The sequence below is a fragment of the Gavia stellata genome, chromosome 22 (genome assembly GCF_030936135.1).
Source record: "Gavia stellata isolate bGavSte3 chromosome 22, bGavSte3.hap2, whole genome shotgun sequence".
In the NCBI taxonomy this organism is placed as follows: Eukaryota; Metazoa; Chordata; class Aves; order Gaviiformes; family Gaviidae; genus Gavia; species Gavia stellata.
Window position 1 is genome coordinate 4,965,530 of NC_082615.1, and position 20,826 is coordinate 4,986,355.

At 52.6% G+C, this 20,826-nt stretch overlaps 1 protein-coding gene across 1 annotated transcript in view; it reads left to right on the forward strand.

Annotated features, from left to right (window-relative positions):
• Positions 1–741: 741 nt before the first annotated feature.
• SEPTIN9 (septin 9) overlaps positions 742–20,826 on the forward strand; it is a 104,211-nt gene continuing 84,126 nt past the window's right edge. Inside the window, exons 1-2 of the mRNA XM_059828364.1 lie at positions 742–785; positions 981–1,213. Of these exons, the coding sequence (XP_059684347.1) occupies positions 742–785; positions 981–1,213 (277 nt within the window). The remainder of the gene's footprint in view (positions 786–980; positions 1,214–20,826) is intronic.

A 20,826-nucleotide genomic window follows, 5' to 3' on the forward strand; every position in this document is an offset into this window, starting at 1 on the left:
TGCACAGGGCGAGTAAACATGTGCGGCGTTCGGGTCCTGCCTGGTAGCAGCGGCAGCAGCCCATGATGCTGTGCTTGGAATGAAGTCAGCCTTCATCAGCCGAATAGTTTATGCATGAATCGAAGCTTCAGACCTGGCAGGGTGGGGGAACGTGCAGAATCTGTGCGCTTTTAAAATGCTGGAGCCAAGGAAGGAGGAGGGGATAGAGGAAATAGCAGCAAAATAAGACTGGGGAAGCGGGGAGAGATTTGAGAAGCTGGATGAGTTGTTCGCTCTGTTATTGCAAGGAGCCAAGTTCCTTAAGCATCTCCTGGTGGATATTAAGAGGGAGCTGTGGAGGCTGGAGCATTCCCCTGGACACTCGCATGCTGTAGCTTTAAGACTGTTTTACAGAGGACTTGGGATTTCCAGTTTTCCTGTGCCTGGTGGAGTATTTCAGGGAGTTACGGGATTTTTTTGGGTCATGCACCCCCTTTTTCCTTTTTCTTCCTCCTTTCTCTTCCTCTCTTACTCTTCCTTTTCAATTCAAAGAGACAAAGCTACTTCAGTTTGGAGCACAAACATATGATCAGCACATGGAAATGTGGTAATTTGGATGCATTCATGATTGCAACAGATTGAAGAAATTAGACCAGACAAAGAGCTTTTTTTGGAGGAGGAGGAGGAGGCAAGGCAAGGAGGGAGGGAGAGTGGGGGAAAGAAGGGGACGCCACCAAAAAAAGGGACGGCCGTGACACGCGGATGCTAAATATATCCCGTAGTAATGGAGAGGGACCGGATTTCAGGTAGGCTATTGATCTTTTAATATGTTATATTCTGCCTCTGCCCTCCTACCTTTCCAGCAGCTTCTGTGCTTTAAGAAGAGAAACAGCCACGCTCCGGGTGGATTTCAGCCGATTCCTTTATTTCTTTTTTTTTTCGCAATGCTTCCTTTCTGCATTTCTTTTTTTTTTTTTTCCCTATCCTTCTGAGCCCTCCAGACAGAAGGTGGTTCCAGCAGAAGCTGGGAGGGGGGTGAAGGGGGAAGCAGGGGGGAAAAAGAAACTGCCTTCTAGGTCTGGATTTCATTTGAGTCTCTCTCCCCCCGCTCTGCTCCCATGTGCCGCACGGCGCGGGGGGATGAATGCTGAGCCTGTTAGCTCAGAGCTGCGAGCTGGGAAGAGGGAGGAAAATAGCCGGGCTCTTGGCATGGAGACGCGTTTCTGCTCTGAAGGTTGGCTCCTGAGTTTGTGTGTGTGTTGTGGTTGAGCTTTCCTTGCTTGCCGAAGTATCTTCCCCCGGCTTTTGCCCTCCCATCCTGCCTGCCTGGCTGGGCAGGAGCTGCCTGTGTGTCCGGTGGCTGTTCCCTGTGTAATGCCGGAGCTGGTGGCTGGCGACCCAGCGTCTGCTTCACCTTTCTGGCCACGCGTGAGGGCGTTCGGGGGGGAGGAGGATAAGAGGGGGGTAAGAGAAGGAATGAATAACTCCATTTAATTCCCTGGCTTCCCTGCAAATCCTGCCTGATGATGCATGTCTGAGTGGTTCCAAAAACTGCTCCCGGGTATGTCGAGCTGTTGGGGAGCCGCGGTGCAGTGAGCTGCTTCTGGGATAGCTGCGGCTGTAACAGTTTGCTTCTACTAGCAGGGAGAGGGGACGGGCGGCGTGGCGTCACCCACGAGGCTCACTCTCTGCATGCATGAGCAGGATGGCCAGGATCAAAGAGGAAAAGCGAGGGAGGGGGTGTCTGTGCCAAAATTGGCAGACCCGGTGTGCTGCAGCCCAAGAGCGGGTCTCCCTCCTCTGGCATGGCAGCCCCGGGGAGGCACGAGGCCTCTTCTCCTGGGCGTTCCCAGCTGGTTGCTGGGCATCGGTGCTGGAGGGAAACCACAGGGATGAGAGGAAATGCTCAAGCCAGGGTGGAGCGAAACTGTGGCTGGAGAAAGCTGCTCCCATGGCTGGCCTGTACCAGACCCGCTGGGCCCTGTCCGGGGATGTGCCGAGAGCAGCCGGTGCCCCTGGACAAGGACTTACCTGCAGGAGCATCCTCCGTTACCCACCGCCACTGGAGAGTGTGGATGGCACCTTCTTGTCCCTCTTTCCATCTCTCTTGCTCATGCTTTCTCCTCTGGTTTGAGCCACTTCAAAGCATTCCTGAGAGCTGCTCATAACTCAGAGCCTGGTGGGCGTTTCAGCAGCACAGGGCTTTGGGCTGGATAGCCCCTGCCGCTGCGTGCAGGTCTCTGCTAGGCAGGGACGTGCAGGAGAGGAGGGGGTGGTAGGGGCAGTTTGGTCCCGCTGTGGTTTGGCCTTTCACATCTCTCATTACGTTCTCGGTGCAGCGCTGGGTCCCCTTCCTCCGTGCAGAGGCGGCTGGGGGCTCTGCAAAGGGTCGCTGGTGAGAAAGGGAACTAGCGATGTGATCCGGGGCTCTTTGTTCCAGAAGAGCATCAAAGGTGGGTTTCTCTCAGCCCTTGAGCTGCACATTGTGTTCAGCTGCTGCGAGGAGCACAGAGCCCCCGTGCCGGCTGTCACCCGCTCCCAGGGTGTGCACCACCTCGGCACCCCCCAGACAAGTGTCTATGTGCAAAGATGCAAGAGCTCTTGCTAACCCCTGGGAGCACAAGCAATGTCTGCAAATCGCTGATGTCTGAGTGCATCCGTGTTTCATGGACCTCTGCTGGAACTGGCTTTTCGGGGGGTGGTTCGGATGTGGCTGAGCTGTGTGCAGGGGGCCAGGCAGGGCATGCGGCTTTGCTCGGTGGCCTGGGCCAGGTGTAAGCGTGGTGTGTGCCTTCACCTGAGGCGGTTGTGCCGGGGGGCTTGGTGTGGGATGATGAACACGGCTGCTCTGCACTTAAGCACGAGGCAGTTGTGTGCTGTGTAGAACCCCAGAGCCATGCAGGCTGTCTTGGTAGTGTTTGAGATGCAGCTCCAGCGTGAAATATGGGATGGGGGAATACATGGTCCAAAGAGCTGGTCTTGGGTCTTCTCAGCAGGTCCCTGCTTGGAGGGGTCAGTGAAGGCAGGGAAAGTTGCTCAGTTGGGGCAGTGTTGAAGGGAATGCCAAACCTGTGCATGGGGACAGAGGAAAACTGTCCTCAAGGAGATTCTGGGCACAAAAGGGACATATTACCAGGTCACGCTGCTGGGTCCTGGGTCCATGGCTTTGCAGGGCGAGCCGCTACTGCTGCCGCATAAGCAGGCTGTGCCAGCTGATGGGCTCCGAGGGTCTCGCAGGGCTGTGGGCTTTGGCACTGGTGGGGGAGAGGAGCAGGGAGCAGAGCTCAGCGTGCCCCGGGCTCCCCTCCGCTGCGGCCGTGCAGGCAGCGCTCCCGGCGCAGGCAGCGGGACAGCTGGGGCTCTGGCTTTAGTGACTAACCAAATGATGACTCAGATGAAAGCAGATCTGTGCAGCACTGGGGGCCACGTCCCAGTCACTGTTCTGGCCCTAAACATGCTTTTAATTAATACTCTGCTGTGGGTGGGAATAGCTGACTCCTGAGCTGCGTGTGGGGCTGCCAGATAGGGCGAGGGCACCCCAGGGTGGGTGGGAATTGGGCCTGGCCTCTTCTTTGGGGGCTGCTTTCCTACAGCTGCTGGAGCTCCCTGTGTCCCGTGGGGTCTCCTCCGCCCAGGGGGGAGCTCAGGCTTTCTTGCACATCCAGGATCCTGTCTCAGGATGACAAGCACCTTGTGCTTCAGGGGAAGGCATGGAAGGTGCGAGGTGATGCTGTAGGTCTGTGCCTGGTACAGTGCCAGCTTTGGGGCAGCGAGGGTCTTCCTCGGTCTCTATAACAAGGTACCAGTCTCAGGTGGTGCCTGTGGGTATAAGAAACACACTATCACATCACCTGCTAGTCCCTTTTAATCTGGTTAAACCATCTCTCACACATTTCCGCAAACTAATGCTGCATGAAAAGCCTTAGCTCTAAATGAATTTGTTTCCAGGCATCCTTCTCCAAGGGTTTTGGGGCCTGGGAGCTGTGCGCTGGGGCTGTTGTCTTCTTTGCATCTGCCCCTTCTCTCTGCCTTGCCAGATTGCTTTGGTGGCGGCGGCCTGGAGATGGCTCTCCTGTCTTTCCCTAGCAGATGGCTCTTTCGACTAGTCCTGATCTTTCTACACAGCCTTAATCTTCAATGCCATGGGGCCTCTTACCTCTTCTCAAAAGAAAAAGCAGGGCCCACAGCACCCCGGTTGGTGAGGTTTTGGTTACCGCAATGATGGGGTGACAGGGTGGGTGCAACTGTGATGGGAAGAGATGTCTGATCTCCCAGGTAAATTACTAATGTCACCTTTAAAATTGCACTGGAAAAACTCATTTGAAGAGTTAACAAATGATGAGTAGGTAATTGTAACACCTGACTGGGATGAGTGGCATGTGTTAGGCAGGGCCCAGCAGCAGGCAACTGGGAGTGCTGTAGGTGCTTGTAATCTGCTCGACTCCATCAGGAAGGATGAGCTGTTTATTAACCCATTGGTGATCATACTCTTTCAGTTATATATATATCTGCTGTGGACATGTTTGTGGGTGTGCGTATTCATACAGAATTTAACATAGTTCTATATATCATACGAGGCACCTAAATGATCTGAGCAGCAAGAAGACAGTCCCTGTTTGCAGCGTGCGGCTTCTGGAGGCTGCGCAGGCAGCAGCTCTCAGACTAAATGCATCAAGGTGGAGCATCTTCAGTGGTCCTCAGAGCCACCTGGGAAGTACTGTGTGCCTGAGCAGTGGGAACAGAGGGTAGTGACCCTTTATGCAGATGTCAGAGGTCTGAAGGGCTGTTGGGGGGAATGTGCTGTTTCTTCATCTTGTTAATAGAAGTTAATCTTTAAAATGCATGTAGCAAGGCAGAGGGGTTGGGGTTGCTTCTGATCACTCTAGCTATCTTTTCTATCTCAGCTTTCTTGGTGTCCCTGTTATTCCTGGGGAACGGTAGATAAGTCTAATGTTTCTTTTTAGCGGTCGTCTTACAGCTGTACACCTTCCTTTATCAAACATTTTTTTCTCTGGCTTGCAGCGTGTCACACGCATGGGACACCAGATTGGGCATTTACGGTCTGGATCGTTCTGCCTCCTGTTAGATTCCACTGTGTTCATCCAGCCCTGGTACCCAGGGACACCTTCCTGTCTGTCCTGCCTTTGCTGGCGGCTGTTGGTCTGTCCTTAGCCCTCCCTTCTGCTGTCAGCGTCCTGCTGCTTGTGTCTTTACCTGGTGCTGACCCCCATGGCTCGCTGTGGTGTGCGATGCCCTGTCCCCCGAGGCCGCGGGCTTGCATGCTACGCACTGCAAAAACTACCTGCAGCTTTTTTCACCCGAGTTTCTCGTTCAAGCATTTACCTTCATCCTAGGTGTTCTGTGGTAACCTGTTGTGACTGCAGGTTTCGGCTCATTTAATAGTAGGTCCATGCGGGCCCCCTCTCAGGGAAGGGTTTGGGTTTCATGAGGCTGCAGAGTTGCCTCTGCAGACACTTGTGTTAGCAGCATGCTCTGTGCTGCTGGCGGCATGCTCCATGCTGCTCCCAGCCCGCTCTTGGCTGCCTGCTCCTGCCTGGCCAGTGGACACATTCCCGCAGTTGTCTGAGGCATGTCAAGGTATGAAGCGTTATCCATTTCCTGATGTCTGCTCTTAAATTTGCTGGAATTTCTGCTCATTTCCATTAAATACAATCCCGTTGTGGGGCACAACTCATCTCTCGCGTGACAGCGCAGGTAACTCTTCTCGACACCGCTCTGTTGAACTTGGCTAACCCTGGGGCAGGAGCTCCTTTGCTGCCTGTCCTCCTGCTTCGTGCTTTGCTGGATGACTTGGAGCCTCCCAGCAGAGCGATTCCCATGCTGCTGGGGTGAGGGAGGACATTTCTCATGCAAGTCAGGGCGCTTCCAAGGTCCAGCATACCATAATGCTGAGTAGGAGCAAGTACGTAGTTAGGGAAGTATGTCTGGGTCAACACATGTCTTCTGTTGCCTTAATGATCTCAGAAGCACAATATCTATGTCCTGTTGGTTTCTCCATGTGGTGCTTGCAGCTGTAACTAATGGACAGAATAATTTGTTAGAGAGCAGTGATGCCTCATGCTGTGAGTGCTGTAGTCGGGCTCAGGGCTCTGCGGCCGGACCCTGGCATCATACAGGCAGTAGCGAAGGTCCTGATGGGCAGCGAGTCCTGTTTTAGGAGCAGTCTTGTACCTGAGAAAATCTAGGTGGAATTTCTTGCTCTGCCCCAGATTTTCTGTAAGTCCTTGGGAAAAGGTGTTTGTGCTCCCATTACCCTTTGGTTTTGGGTAAGGATTTGGTGTTTGGGTCTCTGTGCTGAAGCTCTCTGTAGGCGAAAGGGGATGGCAGCAGTTCCTGCCTGCATGGGGGGAGCTCAGAAGTGCAGCTGGAAACTTGAAGCTGTTCTGACACTGCAGCAAAGGGAGTTGTGAGTCTCTAAAAGGGGTGTGGGATCTGAAGCTGTTCCACCTGGACTACTAGTGCTTGATGGCTACTCTGAACAGCTGATGGAGACAGCATCCTTTACATATGTGCTTTACCAATGTCTATGGACAATGACCCCCTTACATTGAGTTTCTTGGGCTATGCCTGCTGCTGCTTCCCAACTGCTTCTGTTTGCAAGGGCAGCTTCCTTCCTAAGCACCAACACAGAAAATTAATTTCCCCACAATCCTGTTTGAGTGGGACACAGCAGCCCCTCTGCCTCTCCTGTAGCACTTCAGGCTGCTGCTGGTATATTTATTTGTCCTGTGCTAGTACCCGGGTACCGCATCCTCGGCACAGGAAGACTGTGAGCCCGAGCTGCTGTTTGAGCGGCGGGTGAAGTGACATAGCCCTTCAATGGAACGTTCAAGAGAGCGATGGGATGCTGATGCCAAGAATGTTGTCAAAAACTTATAAACAGCTCTGTTTTGTGGCTTGAGGGAGTATGGGCATGGTTTTACAGGTGAGTAAAATGCATTAGTTTTGCAAGCGATAGTCATGCAATAAACCTGAAAGTGCGTTTTTTCATGGAATCATAGAACAGCCCAGGTTTGAAGGGACCTCAGAAGATCACCTGGTCCAGCCTTTTTTGGGAAAGGGATCCTAGATGAGATTATTTAGCACCACGTTCAATCACAGCTTGAAAATCTCCAGCGATGGGGACTCTACGATGTCCCTGGGGAGGTTGTTCCAGTCATTGATTGTTCTCACTGTAAAAAATGTCTTGTATCAAAATGAAGATTTTTTTTTTCCCTTGGCCTGGTCCATGTCTATGTGAAGTTGGTGCTACATAAACAGGTCTATTAATTTTGTGATTACATCATTACCAGATACCTTATAAACTAAAGCAGTCATTCTTGGAACAAATACTGGTTTCCAGTGAAACCAGTTTGAGGAGTGATAAGCATAGTTGCTGGGGTGCAGGGTTTGTGGGGGAGCCTGCCATTAGCTCTGCACCATCTCCAGGTTGTAGCTTTGACCACAAACTGCTAGGAAGGTTGTAGCTTGAGGCTGTGGAAATAAAGGGTTTTTTTGCATTTCACTGCTGACTGTCTGATCTGGAAAATTAAACCATATCATCAAGACAACCAAGCTTCTCTGACACACTGGAGCAGAAAAACACTTATATTTTGGTTCTTTTGTTGTCTGAAATGTTGACTCTTCAAAATCCCATTGGGTTTGGAGAAGTGGGGTTAAGGCACAGAAGTGTGGGCACCCTCTGGTGTGGCTGTTAATGAGGGTATTGGTCCATATATTCAGGAATTACTCTCCCTGTGCTGGGCTCTCCCTCCGTGCCTTCCCAACCTGGGGCAGCATCTGTACATGCCTGTGGCAGCCCCTTGCTGGCAGCCCACCTTCTGCCAGCTGGCACTGCTTGCCTGCATGTAACACTCTCTCCTTTCCTTCCCGATGAGTGCAGGACATGCTTTTATTATTAGTTTCAGATGCTTTTTCTTTCTAGGGCTGTGTGCTTCAAGTTTTTAGTCACGGTGCTGGAGCCAGGGGCTTTGGTGATGTAGGCAAGACCTTGCTGATGCGGAGGGAGGCTGACGTGGGGGGTTTGGGGGCCGAGGGCGTGTGCTTGGTAGGTGCTGGGTGTTTTCTGAGCGCCTGATCCCTTTCAGCGGCATGGAGCACCAGGCCTGCCCAGCATACACGGGATGGAGGCACTCACAGTGGCTGAGCATCTCAGATGAAGCCAGAGCCTTTGTCAGGGGCAATGTGTGTCTGAGCCCATCTGGGTGGTTTAGGGGGACAAATGGAAAGAGTTAAAATCCTGAATGCTTGGCAGGGATGCTTGCTTTGAGGGACACCTAGGAAGCTGGAAGGCGGCTCCTGGGGAGTTGGGTGGTGTGAAACTGCAGGTTGGGAAACCTGGATTGGGAGTCAGACCCAGGCTTTGAACCCAGGGCCTGTTTCTGCTTTACCGTGAGGCTGGTGAGAGCAGTCGCGTTGGGCAGAGCCACGCAGCGGCATGGGTAAGGCTGCTTTCAGTGCCTGGGTCTGGGATTTTGTCCCTGTGCCACTGCCTTGTGTGAGCTACAGTAAGTCACATGCTCCTTCCATTTCACTGTCTCCGAGATGTTCACTTGGGCTTTGAGGTTTGGGCAGGTCCCTATCTGAGATCATGTCCTGTGTGAGGGTCTATATCTCTGTACCTTCCTCAAAAGGAACAGTCCCTGAGCTGTTGTACCAGCTGGTCCCTGGCTCTACCCAGTCTATATAAGCAAAGAGCTTTCAAGATCATCTCATCTAAGCAGTGCTGGAACTACAGAGCATCGTACTGCTGGTACCCCGCTGCCTGGCCTGGTGGGAATCCTGGCTTGGGAGCCTTGTTCCAGACCATGGTGGTGCTTTCTCCTGCCCAGGAGTGTTTTGTGTGGACTGTACTGTTACTGATGTTGCTGTGACAGTGCTGTAGGGACCCCAGGTCTGGTCAGAGTCTTTGGGTGATGACTTCTGTAAGTGTACCTGGAGACAAAATCCTGATGACTTGTGCAGAGACCGAGTGAATTGCCTGGGGCTGTGCAAGTGATTGGCATAAGATCTCCCACTTTCCAGCAAAGAGACCTCTTTCCTTGACTATACTGCCTGTAAAGGGGAGGGAAGAGGCTTTTTCAACTGCTTCCACTGGTCTTTGCAAGCTAGACCCTGTAAAGAGCGCTCCAGAAACTCCTTGCTGCTTTTTCAGCATATATGCAGAGGGGATCCCTGCATAAGAAAGCATCTTGGTTGTCTTCGCCAACCACTTGAATGCTTCTAAGAAGTACGAACCTGCTGGGTCCAGGTGACTGGGGTGTCTGGACTCACTTTACAAGACCCCAGAGGCAGGTCATCCATAAATTAAACTAATTTCCCCAAGTCAAGTCTATTTTGCCCATGATGGTAGTTGGTGAGTGATCTCCCTATGTCCTTATCTCGACCTACGAGCCTTTTCTTCATATTTTCTCTCTCCTGTCCAGTTGAGGAAGGGGAGTGAGTGAGCAGCTGTGTGGTGATTAGTCCGGCTGGGCTTAAACCACGACAGGTTGTCAGCAGCTGTACCCCAGCAATCTGGGTCACTGGATTCTAGCGGGCTAAGGGTGGATATCATCATCCCCAGGGTCTTCAGTCTTGCATCTCTGACTTATCCCTATCCTCAGGGGTGCGTCCAGGCTGGGAGCAGGGTGCCCATGGGCCAGGCAGGGATGACCTGCCACCAGTAGCTCGTGGGGCCTGCGGAGAGGGTAGGGATGCTCAGCCTCGGGAAGCGGCAATGCTGGGATGTGCACCCTGCTCCTCGCTCCCGGGGCGGGGGGGGCAAGGAGCACCCACCCCGGGCCCGGAGGGGCAGGGGATGCGCTGGGTGCTGCCTCTGTCCCTGCCAAAGCCCGGCTCCGGGGGGGCTGGAGGCGGCCGGGCCGGTGCCGTTAGGTGGCGGTGTCCGCTTCCCGGCCGGCTGCAGGAGCGGAGCCTCCGGGGGGGGCCGCGGGGCTGCGGACCCCCGCGCCTCCCTGTCCCCGGCCTCTGCCCTCCCATGGGCTCGTCCCCCGGGAGCTCCCTGCGCCCGCCGGCTTGAATTTCGGCTCCAAAAGCGAGCGGGGCACTGCGGTTGTGTTCGGCTGTGAAAAGGCAAATAACTGCTGAGGATTACAGCAGCGAGTACCGAAACGTGCATGTACGGAGGGATTTTATTCAGTGAAAATAGTTATTTCTCGCTACGGTGCTAAAAGCATCTGGGTGCCTCTCTCCTAAACAGATCTGCTTTTTTGGCATAGCTTTTATTTACCAGTGAGTCAGGATTTAAGCTGCACTGGGAGGGAATGATCTCGCGGCAATTAGAAGCTGGGCTGTTGGAGTCCTTTTCCTCCTCTCCCACTAAATCGCTCTGTATCCCTGCATAAATCATTTAACACGTGTGCTCTAACTTCCTATATGGAAAATGAGGTAGATACTTTCCGCTTTTCATAGGCAGTTCAGGATCCTCTGCTAGACAGCTGCAAGGGATTTGTCATGATAAAGCTGGGAATTTGACCCCTTTGAGATGCCGGCATCCCTGTGCAGGGCTGGGATGAGGCTCCCTACGGGGTGGAGGCAATGGCTGGTGCTAATCTGAGATGTGGGGCTGGGAAGTAGCTGAACATCAGGCTGGAAACACAATTCGTTCTCACTGGATCCGCCTCTGCTGGGTAGTGTTGGCCAAAGAGCAAGAATATGGGATTTATTCCTGGGCCACGATGTCTGTCCTTCAGTCACTGCAAGCACGACACGAGCAGGCAGAGCTTCCTCTGGAGGGACTCTGCTGCTTAGCGGTGCAAAATCGCCTGCCTGTGCTATGGCCACAGCTGGAGCAGCACCAAACACCAGCTTACATGTCTCTGCTCATCAGCAAGAGCTGTCTGACTCTCCTCTGTTCACCAGGGAGATGGAAGGGGACATCTTGTCCTTCTCTCCTGTCTTCTGCTGATGACCTTCAGCTGAAGTCTTTAAATGTAGCCCCCTCTCCCCCAGAAGATGATCTTCTGGTACGGGCCTGACATGTCCCCCCAAGTCCCCTCCCCTGACCCTGAAGCATTTAGCAATTTTGCTTTCTTTCTTTCCTTCTCCCCTGTGGCTTCTCTCAGCTCCATGACGTCAATGGGACTTGGAGCAACAAGGCTGGAGCTGCCACTCCAGAAACGCTCACCAGGAGGGCTCGTGTTTATTCACTGATTTATCAGGCTAGAGGCAAAACAGGCAACCTTGAAAGCAGATGAACTGTGTGGGCCAGGAAGGGGTGATCTTCAGCACCTAAAATATTTACTATTTCTTTTCTCTCTTGCATTCTTCACTCCGCTCAAGTAGAGAACTGATCAAACCCAACTTCAGCTGTCTAAAAAGGGGGTTGGTTGGAAACCACTATGGTTGGTGAGCAGGCAGTTGGTTGTGTTTTGGGGTGGGTTTTTTCCAGAAACTGTGGAGAAATTCCCAGTGGGTAAAGAGGGAAAGTGAACTATGGAAATTGTGTGTCTCGTGCTTTCAATTGAAACACACCCTGGGGAAGACATATCCTCCATAAGAGGAACAGCAGTATTGGCCATGAACCAGGAAACCCTTCCCTTCCCAGTCCCCTGTGCAGCAAGAGCTGATGCCGTAGGCAGTGTTTCCAACTGGCATTCCTGGTTCCTCTTCTTGTCCCTCTTCACCCTTTGGGACACCCACTGGAATGGCCTGTTTAAGTGCAGGTTGTTCTTCAGCTGCTCTCTCGTTCGCTCATCAGTTTTTTTCTAGCAGACTGGTGTTAGTGGTAGTGCTGGTGTCTGTACTGGGGCTATTTGCTGGTTGTGCTGTGAGAACATGGGCGATGTTGCTGGATCTCGAGTAATACCCTCAGTGATGGCTGAGATATGTGGTTTGGATGCTTGCTCCAAAATGATATGGCAAGAGGTCTTTTCTTGGCACAGATGCACACGTGCACCCAGGCCGGTGCTGAAGCTGGCTTGCTAAAACTGCCCTCTTATCTCATGGTTGATCCCCCAGGTTCAGATCCACCTCTGGTGTCCTCTGCTCACTTCTGTTGCTGCTCCACAGCCCCCTCGCTGTCTTGAGGGGGCTCTTCGTCTGCAGCTGGAGAGGAAACTTAATCTTACCCTGTAGAAAGGCAAGAAGGTGACAGCCAGCAGCACAGGGGACCGAGGGGCGGAGGAAGGGGGTGCGCAACAGCGGGCAATGCAGAGGTGGTTTAGTCATAGGGGCTAACTATGAGGCAGTGAGGCAACTGCGTGGATGGGAGCGCTGCAAACCTGGGGGAAGAAAAGATGGGATATTTTGGAGAAAAAGACCTGGGAGGCAGAAGGAGGGGTATTGGGAAGGCTTTGCAGCAGGAGGGGTGGGGACTCAGTCTGAGCTCTCCCTTTCTTGGCTTGATGCCTTCCTCCCCCTCCTCTCACTGCATACAGCGTTTCCTCTTGAGGCCAGCAGAGACCTGGACCCTGCTCCATCTCTAGTAAAGCTCAGGCTTGCCTGCTCACCCAGGCTTTGCTCATCTGCCAGACCCCGTGCATCGCAAAGGAGGTTTGTTTTGCTGCTGGTTTCCCGCAGAGCGATACAGATCCCTCTGTGAATCTAAACAACAGGCAGACAGCATGGCCCCCGGTTTTGTGCCGTGAAAGAGTTCATCATACAGCACCGAGTAGCCATCAAACCCGAGCAACTTACTCCTTTTCTTTGATAAACTCTCTCTTCTACAAGGCTGCGCATTGTCTCGGTGGCCGCCAGTGCCCTGTTTCTGGTGTGAGCCCCTCCGTGCCCCGGCAGCAGTGAGCATTGCACAACATAAATCATGGGAAATCCGGTTCTGCGTCGGACGTACTGTTCAAAGGCACCTTGCTTGCGCTCAGGACGTTCTGCTGACAGATTTTCCCATGAAATAAAAAGTGCTGGCTGTTGACATACAAATGGATCCGAAGTATAAGCTTTTACTGTCATATTTCCCTCCTGCTGGCTTAAAATTCGGAGGGCAGGGCTGTGTAAAACCAAGGATAGCTTTAGGGGGCAGAAGTTGTCTGAATTTTAGCAGAAGTTCATGTTATGTTTTGAGTTGAAATTCAGGTTGCTGCTTCTCCCAGCTACAACGATATCTTAATCCTTATTGCATGGACTTAAACAACAAAGCTAAGCCGGTTTTCAGTCCTTTTCCTGGCTTGGAAAAGAAACTGCTTTAAAAAAACCCAACAAACCCGCTGTTTTCCAGCAGAGATGCAGCATTTGCTCTGCAGGGAGCTGGTCTCTCTCAGGAAGCGCTGGAAGTGGCCGTTTGGATTTGATACCTTGCTCATCGGCTGTATCTGTTGTGAACAGGAACATCTTTCGTTGCAAGGACTTTACTGTTTTCCATTTAAATAGGAAGTTGCCCTCTGAATATTAAGAGTTAAGGGCAGATTCTCGACTGACGTGGTCTGTCAGAGCTCCACCAACTCCAGCAGCTGAAAGTGTATTCCCTCACAATCCTGCTGTGCTTCGCATTTTCCTGGGGTTATATAAACATCCCTGTTTTATAGATGGGGCCAAGACATGCGATCTGCAAATTGCTGACAGTCCCTTGCAAGATGTAGGGCTGCACTAGAAGCTTCAGCAGCCTTGTGATGTCGGGGAGGGATGGGAGCCACCTCGGGCAGAGCAAAGCCGTCGGGATCCCGCTGTGGGGTGTGTGCTGTGGCTTTGGGTCAGCCCAGCGCCTGCTGCTGCTGAAGAAGTTGGGAGCTGATTCAGACACAGCAAGAGACTCGAGCCAGTGGGCTGGGGTACCTGCACAGCAAAGGTCATCCTCAGGAGTTCTGACTTGCTTGCGTGGCTCCACCTGAATTCTCTCACCTCCTTGTGCCTTCCTAAACCTCTATTGCAGATGCGACTTTCCATTGGTTCGGGATGCTGCAGGAGCTGGACCTGCACACCCGCAGCACCACGATCAGGTTTTTCTCTCTAGGAAGGTGTAGGAGTTGAGGTTTATCTCCATGCTGGCAGGCAAAGGAGGATGCCACACCTCTGGGAGCTTCTGGGGACTGGGTGGAGTGGGAAAGCAGAGAAGCAGGACACAGGCTTTGAGGAGCTGTGTTTCATGGGTTTGCCTTGAATCCAGGACACTTTGAGATTTCCAGGGGCCCTGGGGAAGGAGAGTGGTAATAAATCTGGGTCATAAATAACAGCCCCTTGCCCTTCTAGTGATTTCTGACACACTGTGCTTTTTTGACAACAAATTCAGCAACAGGCTGTAATCCACGGGGGGCTTTTCTTGGCTCTCAAGCTGAGAAAGTGCTCGCTCCCAGCAGGCTTGGCTGCAAGGAGCTTCCAGCTCTGGGCGTGAAGGTCAGAGGGGAAAGGAAGCAAAAGCACAGATAATGCATTGCGGGGCTCTTTAATTGCCAGGCTGGGAGATTTTGTTGTCCTCAGAATTAAGCTCCGGGAAACTTGATGGGTGACACTGCGGCTGCTTCTACGCGACCTTCTGGTGCCGCAGCTCCAGGAGAGCTGCATGGCTCCCTCAGGAGAAGCACCTAAGGGAAATGCAGACCAAGTACATCCTGTAAATGCCTAACAGGTCTAACTGCTGGGGCTGGAAATTCATACTTGGGTGACTGGTGTGGGCTGGGGGAGCCCTTGCGATAGAAGAAAGGTAGATATCCATTCTCTCTTGGATGTGGCTGAATGATAGAGTTATCATCATGTAAAAGATTAGGAGTGGTAACGAGATGCAAAGAAGTCCTTGTCTTTGGGATGGGAAACTCTTCAGGAAGGCCCAGACAACGTGGGCATCTAGAACTGTCTGGCTTGGGATGTTGCTCTGGAGGATGCCCAGTTCACCCCCTACTAACCATCCTTCTGCTGCATAATGTAACAAACAGACCGCTGTGTCCCTTCTACCTCCAGTCAGACCTTCCCAGGCAAACCCCTGGCTGTGCCTCGGTGTATAGGTGCTGTGGCTGATTCCAGTTGCTCTTTCCTTATAAGATGAAGTTTTTATTTCACTTTATTCCTTTGTCAGCCTTCCTCAAGTTTTGCCAGCTCTTCTCTCTATTAGCTAGAAGATTGCTAGACGTAAAAGGAAAACACCGCATTCAAAATGCCTAATTTAGGAAAATAAAGAGAATTGTTTGATAGAACCACTCTGCCTCTGAGTAACATAGATTGCTAGGGGTGTGCGGAGGGGGACTGCGTGGTTCTCGGGACGGGGATGGGTTGTCTTTGCACTCTCAAGTCTGCAGATGCTCAACATATCTGGCATGGGAGAACTGGGCTGGACTATTTGCCTTCTTTCATGACTGGAAGCAATCCAGCTTGCCAGTTCCTGCAAGCTCATCCTGTGGTTTAGTGGATAATACTAAGCCTTGTTCAACTCCCACGCTTTTGTGCCTTGCAAGCGGGTAGGGAAGGCTTTGCAGAGCTTGTACTGTGCCGGGATCCCAGCTCATTGCTGTGGAAGGCAGCATGAATATTCATTGTGCTGTGGAGTGCTTGCTCCATAGTTTTAATAAAATGTTTATTATTATACAGGAATGACCATGAGAACCACGGCAGGTTGTAGCTGGTCAGCCTGTGTAAATGATGTAGGGTGGTAGCAATAACTGAGGAGGAAGGGTTGTTTCTTTGAACTCAGTGAAGTGTCTTCACAAGTGCACTTACAGGAGTTTGACTTCTGCTGACGTTGTCTCCTTCTCTGCCAGGATGAGTGTGTGGTGTCTATATTCTTGTGCAGTTGTGAAGCTGACTGTAGTTAACACATGGTTGACTGAGCTCAGGGACCAGGAGCTACACAAACCTGCATTTTCTCAAGCAATCAGCAAAGCTGCTGAGCGATGCAAATCAAAGTGACAGCCCAGTCAAGATCGATCGGCTAGAGATGAGCCTGCAGACTTTCTTCTGGGACTGTACCAATGTGACTAAAAGGGAATCCAAGTGTCCCAAACCTAATATTATCCTTGGCAGACTGAGGATGATCTGTTGCTGTTGTGTTTGTATCTCAGCTAATGAGCAACTTGATATGTGGTTGGTGAGGCTGTTCCTCATCCACGGAGCAGAGCTGGGACAGCCCCTTTCCGAGAGGTGCAGAGGGGACATGGTGTGCAGGAGGGTCTTGGTGAGCGAGAGGTGATGTTGGCTTTCAGTGCTAGGATGTTCCTCGGCCTGTCTGCCCTGAGAGATAGCGGGGCGCAGATATGTCCCCTGGGTAGGGTGGAGAAATGGGTCTTTGTGTCCAAGAGTTTGTTTCAGACGGGCTTCATCAAAGCTGCAAAACACTGAAGCTTTTAGCCACGTCTGACGTGAGGGTGCTGTAGCTGCATGACACCCCTGGCCTCCATCTGTGTATTAAACTCTGAAGGTGTTTAATGAAGACGGGACGGAGGTTTCACCGAGGAGCAGGACAGCACAGAACAGAGTGGAATTTGTGAGCGAGCCCTGCAATTCCGCCTGCACTCCCACTTCACCTAAATCCGTGGATATATATAAGATGGATGAGGTGATCAGATTTTAGTATGCATGTGGCTGGCAGCAGACACAGATCATGGATTAAATATGTGTGTTGCAAGAAAGGGGCTCTCTTGAGGCAGACAGAGAGGCCTGCTGTTGCCGTGCAGCCCTATTCATCTCCAGCTCTGATGCTAACATCATTATCAACGTGTTTATATGAAGCTTGGCTGCAAAATGGCTCATCATCCTCAAGTTTTCTCAAGTGAGTTTGTAGCTTTACTAAATACTCCTTTTATTGTGTCGCCAGAGGCCAGTAAAGGAGGTGGCCTGTTTGGCCACAGTGATATCTGGACTGGCGGTTCAATTCCTGCGTGGCTTAAATCTGTCTGCAGGCTGGCAAGTGCCCAAGTGGGCACCTCTTTCTCCAAGTAATTGACTGCTTCTGCGCTGCTTATGGTCAGCTTCCACAATGCCTGGCTCACCAGAGCTGCCTGAGAGCATGCCTCTGCCATCCCGCTTGCAGACCTCACTGAGTGCCCGGGCTGTGCAGGGGGTGGCGAGGACGGGGACAGCCCAGCCCTGTGTCGGGTCACCGTCCTTGGCTCCGAGCGAGCACCCGGAGCTGCCCTGGGCTGTTAGTGCTTCTCTGCAGTGTATGAAATAGCTGTCCATCTTCCAGCTGGCAGGCAATGCTCTCCCAAGTTACAAGCAAGCGTTGTGGAGAAGACTTGTGTGGAAACCACCCACAGAAGCAGAGCTGGAGCTGCAGATGAGATGCCTCTGGTAGGGCATGTGCAGACCTGCGGCTGGAGGGCCAGAGCTGGTGGCAACGGTGTGCATCTGCGGAGTGATTAAGGGTCCTTCTTGTGGGAGGGTGTTGCTGATATGCAAGACTCGTGTTTCTGCAGAGGAGTGCTCCTCAAGGACCTGGGCACTGGATTGAGGCAGCAAGGCAGTTTTATTTGCCTCTCAGGAATGTTGTCTGGTCGTTAAACCAACCAAACTGGGGGTACTATGATGCAGGGGGATTTTTCTGGGGGCTGGGGGGAGAAAGAAGGAATGTAAAGTTAGAGCTCAGGTCTGGCAGTTTATTCCCTTGTGTTAACATAAACACGGCTGTGTTGGTCTGCCCTGTTGGTTACTCGCCTGGGAATAACAATATCCCTTGAGCCTATAGACATTGCCAGTCCCTGCTGAATGAGAAAGTCTGATGCTTAATGCACGCAGCGCTTTCCTCCTGTCCTTCCTTTATAAGGAAAAACATTTCGGATTTTGTTTCTACCTTATTTTAACTTCTCCTAAACAAGGGCAGTTTCATTCTGTTGGTGGAACATCTAGTCCAACACTCCCTGACCTGGTGTGGTTATTACAGATGCTAGCACTGCAGATTAAGATGAAACATTAACAAAAAGTCAGCATGGTAAGGCTGAGCTCACTGGAGAGCGTGTGAGGTGGGGTGGTGAGCGGAGACAGCCTGCCTGCCCTCTGGAGATGGCAGAAGAAGTGATAACAGCAAGCAGGCACCATATGAACTTCTTGTTGTGGCATGGCTTGGTGCGATGGCAGTGGCCACATCTTGTTAGAAGGGGAATTTGGCCAGTTCCCCTTTCCCTGCTGGGCTTGGCCGCAGGGTTATGGGTGCAAACAGAGGACAGGCTGCGTGTGGGTGGAGATAACCCAGCCCCGTCTGTCACTGCAAAGGAGCAGACCCAGCTCTGCTCATTCTGGGCATTTGGACTCTGCAGTTCTTGTTTAAAGCCAAAAGCAGCAGAGCTAATTGCCCAGCAGCCTGCAGCAAGATGCTTTGTACAACTGCCCAGGGAAGGGCTGTGTCCCACAGCTGATGGCAATGCAGATGCTGCTGAAGTGTTTGAGTCTCACCCTATTCCAGGACCCCCAAACTCAGCCCGTCTCCAGGGTTTTACTGTCCATGCTTGTCCGGGGGGATTGTCAGCGGGGAGTCTCTCTCCCCCTTGTACTGCTCGCTGGAAGTCTCCTCCTCTCCCGCCTGGCTTGGTGCCGTCTCTCTCCGTGGCTGGTGCTCTGCCCCCGGCACGCTTGCGGGCCCCTTTCCCATTTAGGGCAAACGCTGGATGGCCCCTGCTTTTGGCCTGCTGGCAGCACATCTCCCAAATGACTTTTTTTTTTTTTGGATCCTTCTTTTTTTTCTGGAGGCTGAAATCCCCAGCATCCCCCAGCCACGTGTGCCGGCTGCAGCTCATGCCAAGAGATGGCTCTTGGAAAGCCGCACTGGGGCAGGAGGAGCTGGGGGGAAGCCCAAGTGCTGTCCTGCCCTGGATGAGGCTTGGTGTTGACAGTCTCTTCTAGAAGACAGGGTGAGCCTGAGAGTGGTGGTGACAGCGTCAGGTCCCTCCTGCAGTAATGATTTAATCTCAGCAGAAACAAGTGCCCTGCAGCGGGGAGCCCGCAGGCACGGGGTGTGCACGAGCGAGAGCTGGGGCAGGCAGAAGTGGCTGAGCACGTGAAAGGGAGAGTCGAAGGAAATTCCCCTAAAAGCTTGCATGTTGAATCAGGGGTTTTTTTAACCCAGATTTTTAAATCATCTGTGCAACTTCTGCATCTGTAGAAGAGGCTGTGTCTGCGTTAGCAGCGCTGGGTATCAGAGAGGTGTCGGGGGGGGTGCAAAGGCTGGTGTGCTGATGGGTGACCTGGTTAGTAGGGGGCTTTGCGGTCCCCTTTGCCCTGCCCTGTTTTTCCAGCGGGAAAGGTGACTGGAGTCGGAGTGCCCAGGCTGCCTCCTGTATTTGGGGTAGATCCCTTGAACATGCAGCTCGGGGTTGCTGTTTTAGCACTGCCCGGCACGGCTCAGCTAGCTGGGACCCTGGAGCCAGCGTGGTCATGCTGGGATCTGGTTAGTGGGGGATTACCTTGGCTGTATCTTTTGTGCAAGCCTGAAAGAGTTGTACTAAACTAAACTTTTCAAGAGGACAATGTAGTGAGATGTAAAACCCAAGGCAGACCCTGTCCTTGCTGAAGGCAGCTGGTCCCTCTTCGGGTCTAGGCTGGCCATCTCTTTCCCATTTGCACTCCCCAAGCCCAGGAATTTATTGGCACTGATCTTGCCTAATTTTACCTATGTGCCTGTGCTGGACCTGCAAAGACCTCCCGGGCGGCAGCGGTGGAGCTAAGGGCATGGTCCCCTGGCCAGACCATCACAGGGTGCTGCCAGGGGCACCCAGATTCCCATCTGCATGGAGACAGGAGCACACAGCCCAGGGATTTTGGCAGGGGTGCCTGTCCACTTGCGCACCCTTCATATCCCTGCGTGGCGGAGCAGTGCTTGCTGCTGCACGGACACAAACCGCCGCACATTGGCATCACTGCTGGCGGTTTCACTGGCATTTGCCAAAGCCTTTAAAAGGAAAGTTGTGTGCGTTCTTCCTCTCCTGCCTTTCCTCCTGCCCTTGTGTCCTTCTCCTGCCGTGTGGTGAGTTCCCGTGCTGTGTCCATGCTGCCCGGAGGAAGCTGAGCGGGTGTCGGGCTGTGGCTTCATCTGGGAATTGTTCTTACCAAACTGGTTTATGTCAAAAAGGAATAATAATAATAAAACCTTTGATGGCAAGCAGGGAGATCAGGAGGTACAGCTGCTCCCAAGGCCTGATCCGCAGCTCGCGGTGCTTTGTGAGCCTTTACAGGGAGTTTTGGGGTCCTTGTGCTGCACACAGATTTTGTTGCGTGCCTGAAATATCTTGGAGGAGCAGGGAGCGTGAGCTGCTGGAAATGGCTCTCTGAAAAGCAGGGGAGAAGTATAAGAAAAGCAAGTTTCCTGCCATGAGCTGGTATATTTATGACTGGAAAGTTTTGGGTTGAAAAGGTCGTGAGCAGGCGGCTGAGAGAGCAGCAGAGGCAGCGGCTGTAAAAACCACTTTCCCGGCTCACGCCCTGCTCTGCAGCGGGGACGGGAGCATCCCGCGGTGGCCCCGTGTGACGGCAGAGCGATGGCGAGCACCTGAGGGGCGAAGGATGGTGCCCAGGGCAGCCGGGGTGTGGGAGGTGGTGAGATTTGCACCCGTGGGGCTGCTGGAGGGGTGGGCTCAGCACGGGGAGCCCACGCTGTGCCTGCCTCCTCCCCTTGTTGTGCAGGGATGGAGTTTCCAGCCCTGCCTCGGACACCACGTGAAAATGAGACATGCACATCTGGAAGCAGAGTGCACGCACATAGCACTGCCAGTTTATTTATTCCTGCAAATTCTCCTTAATTAGGGACTGCTGTGAAGTTTGCAGTAATGGCAATGGCCTCTTTCTGAGAGGTTCAGCATTCTGGCTGACCCTCGCCTCCCCTTTTTTCCCCCTGCAACTACCATAGTGTGCAGGCGGTGGAAGTGGGGGGAAGATCTTCCCTACCTCGAGATCCAGGCACTGCAGTTTCTTCTGGAGTTGGATGCGCCCTCAGGCACACGGGAAGACTTTGCAATGGAA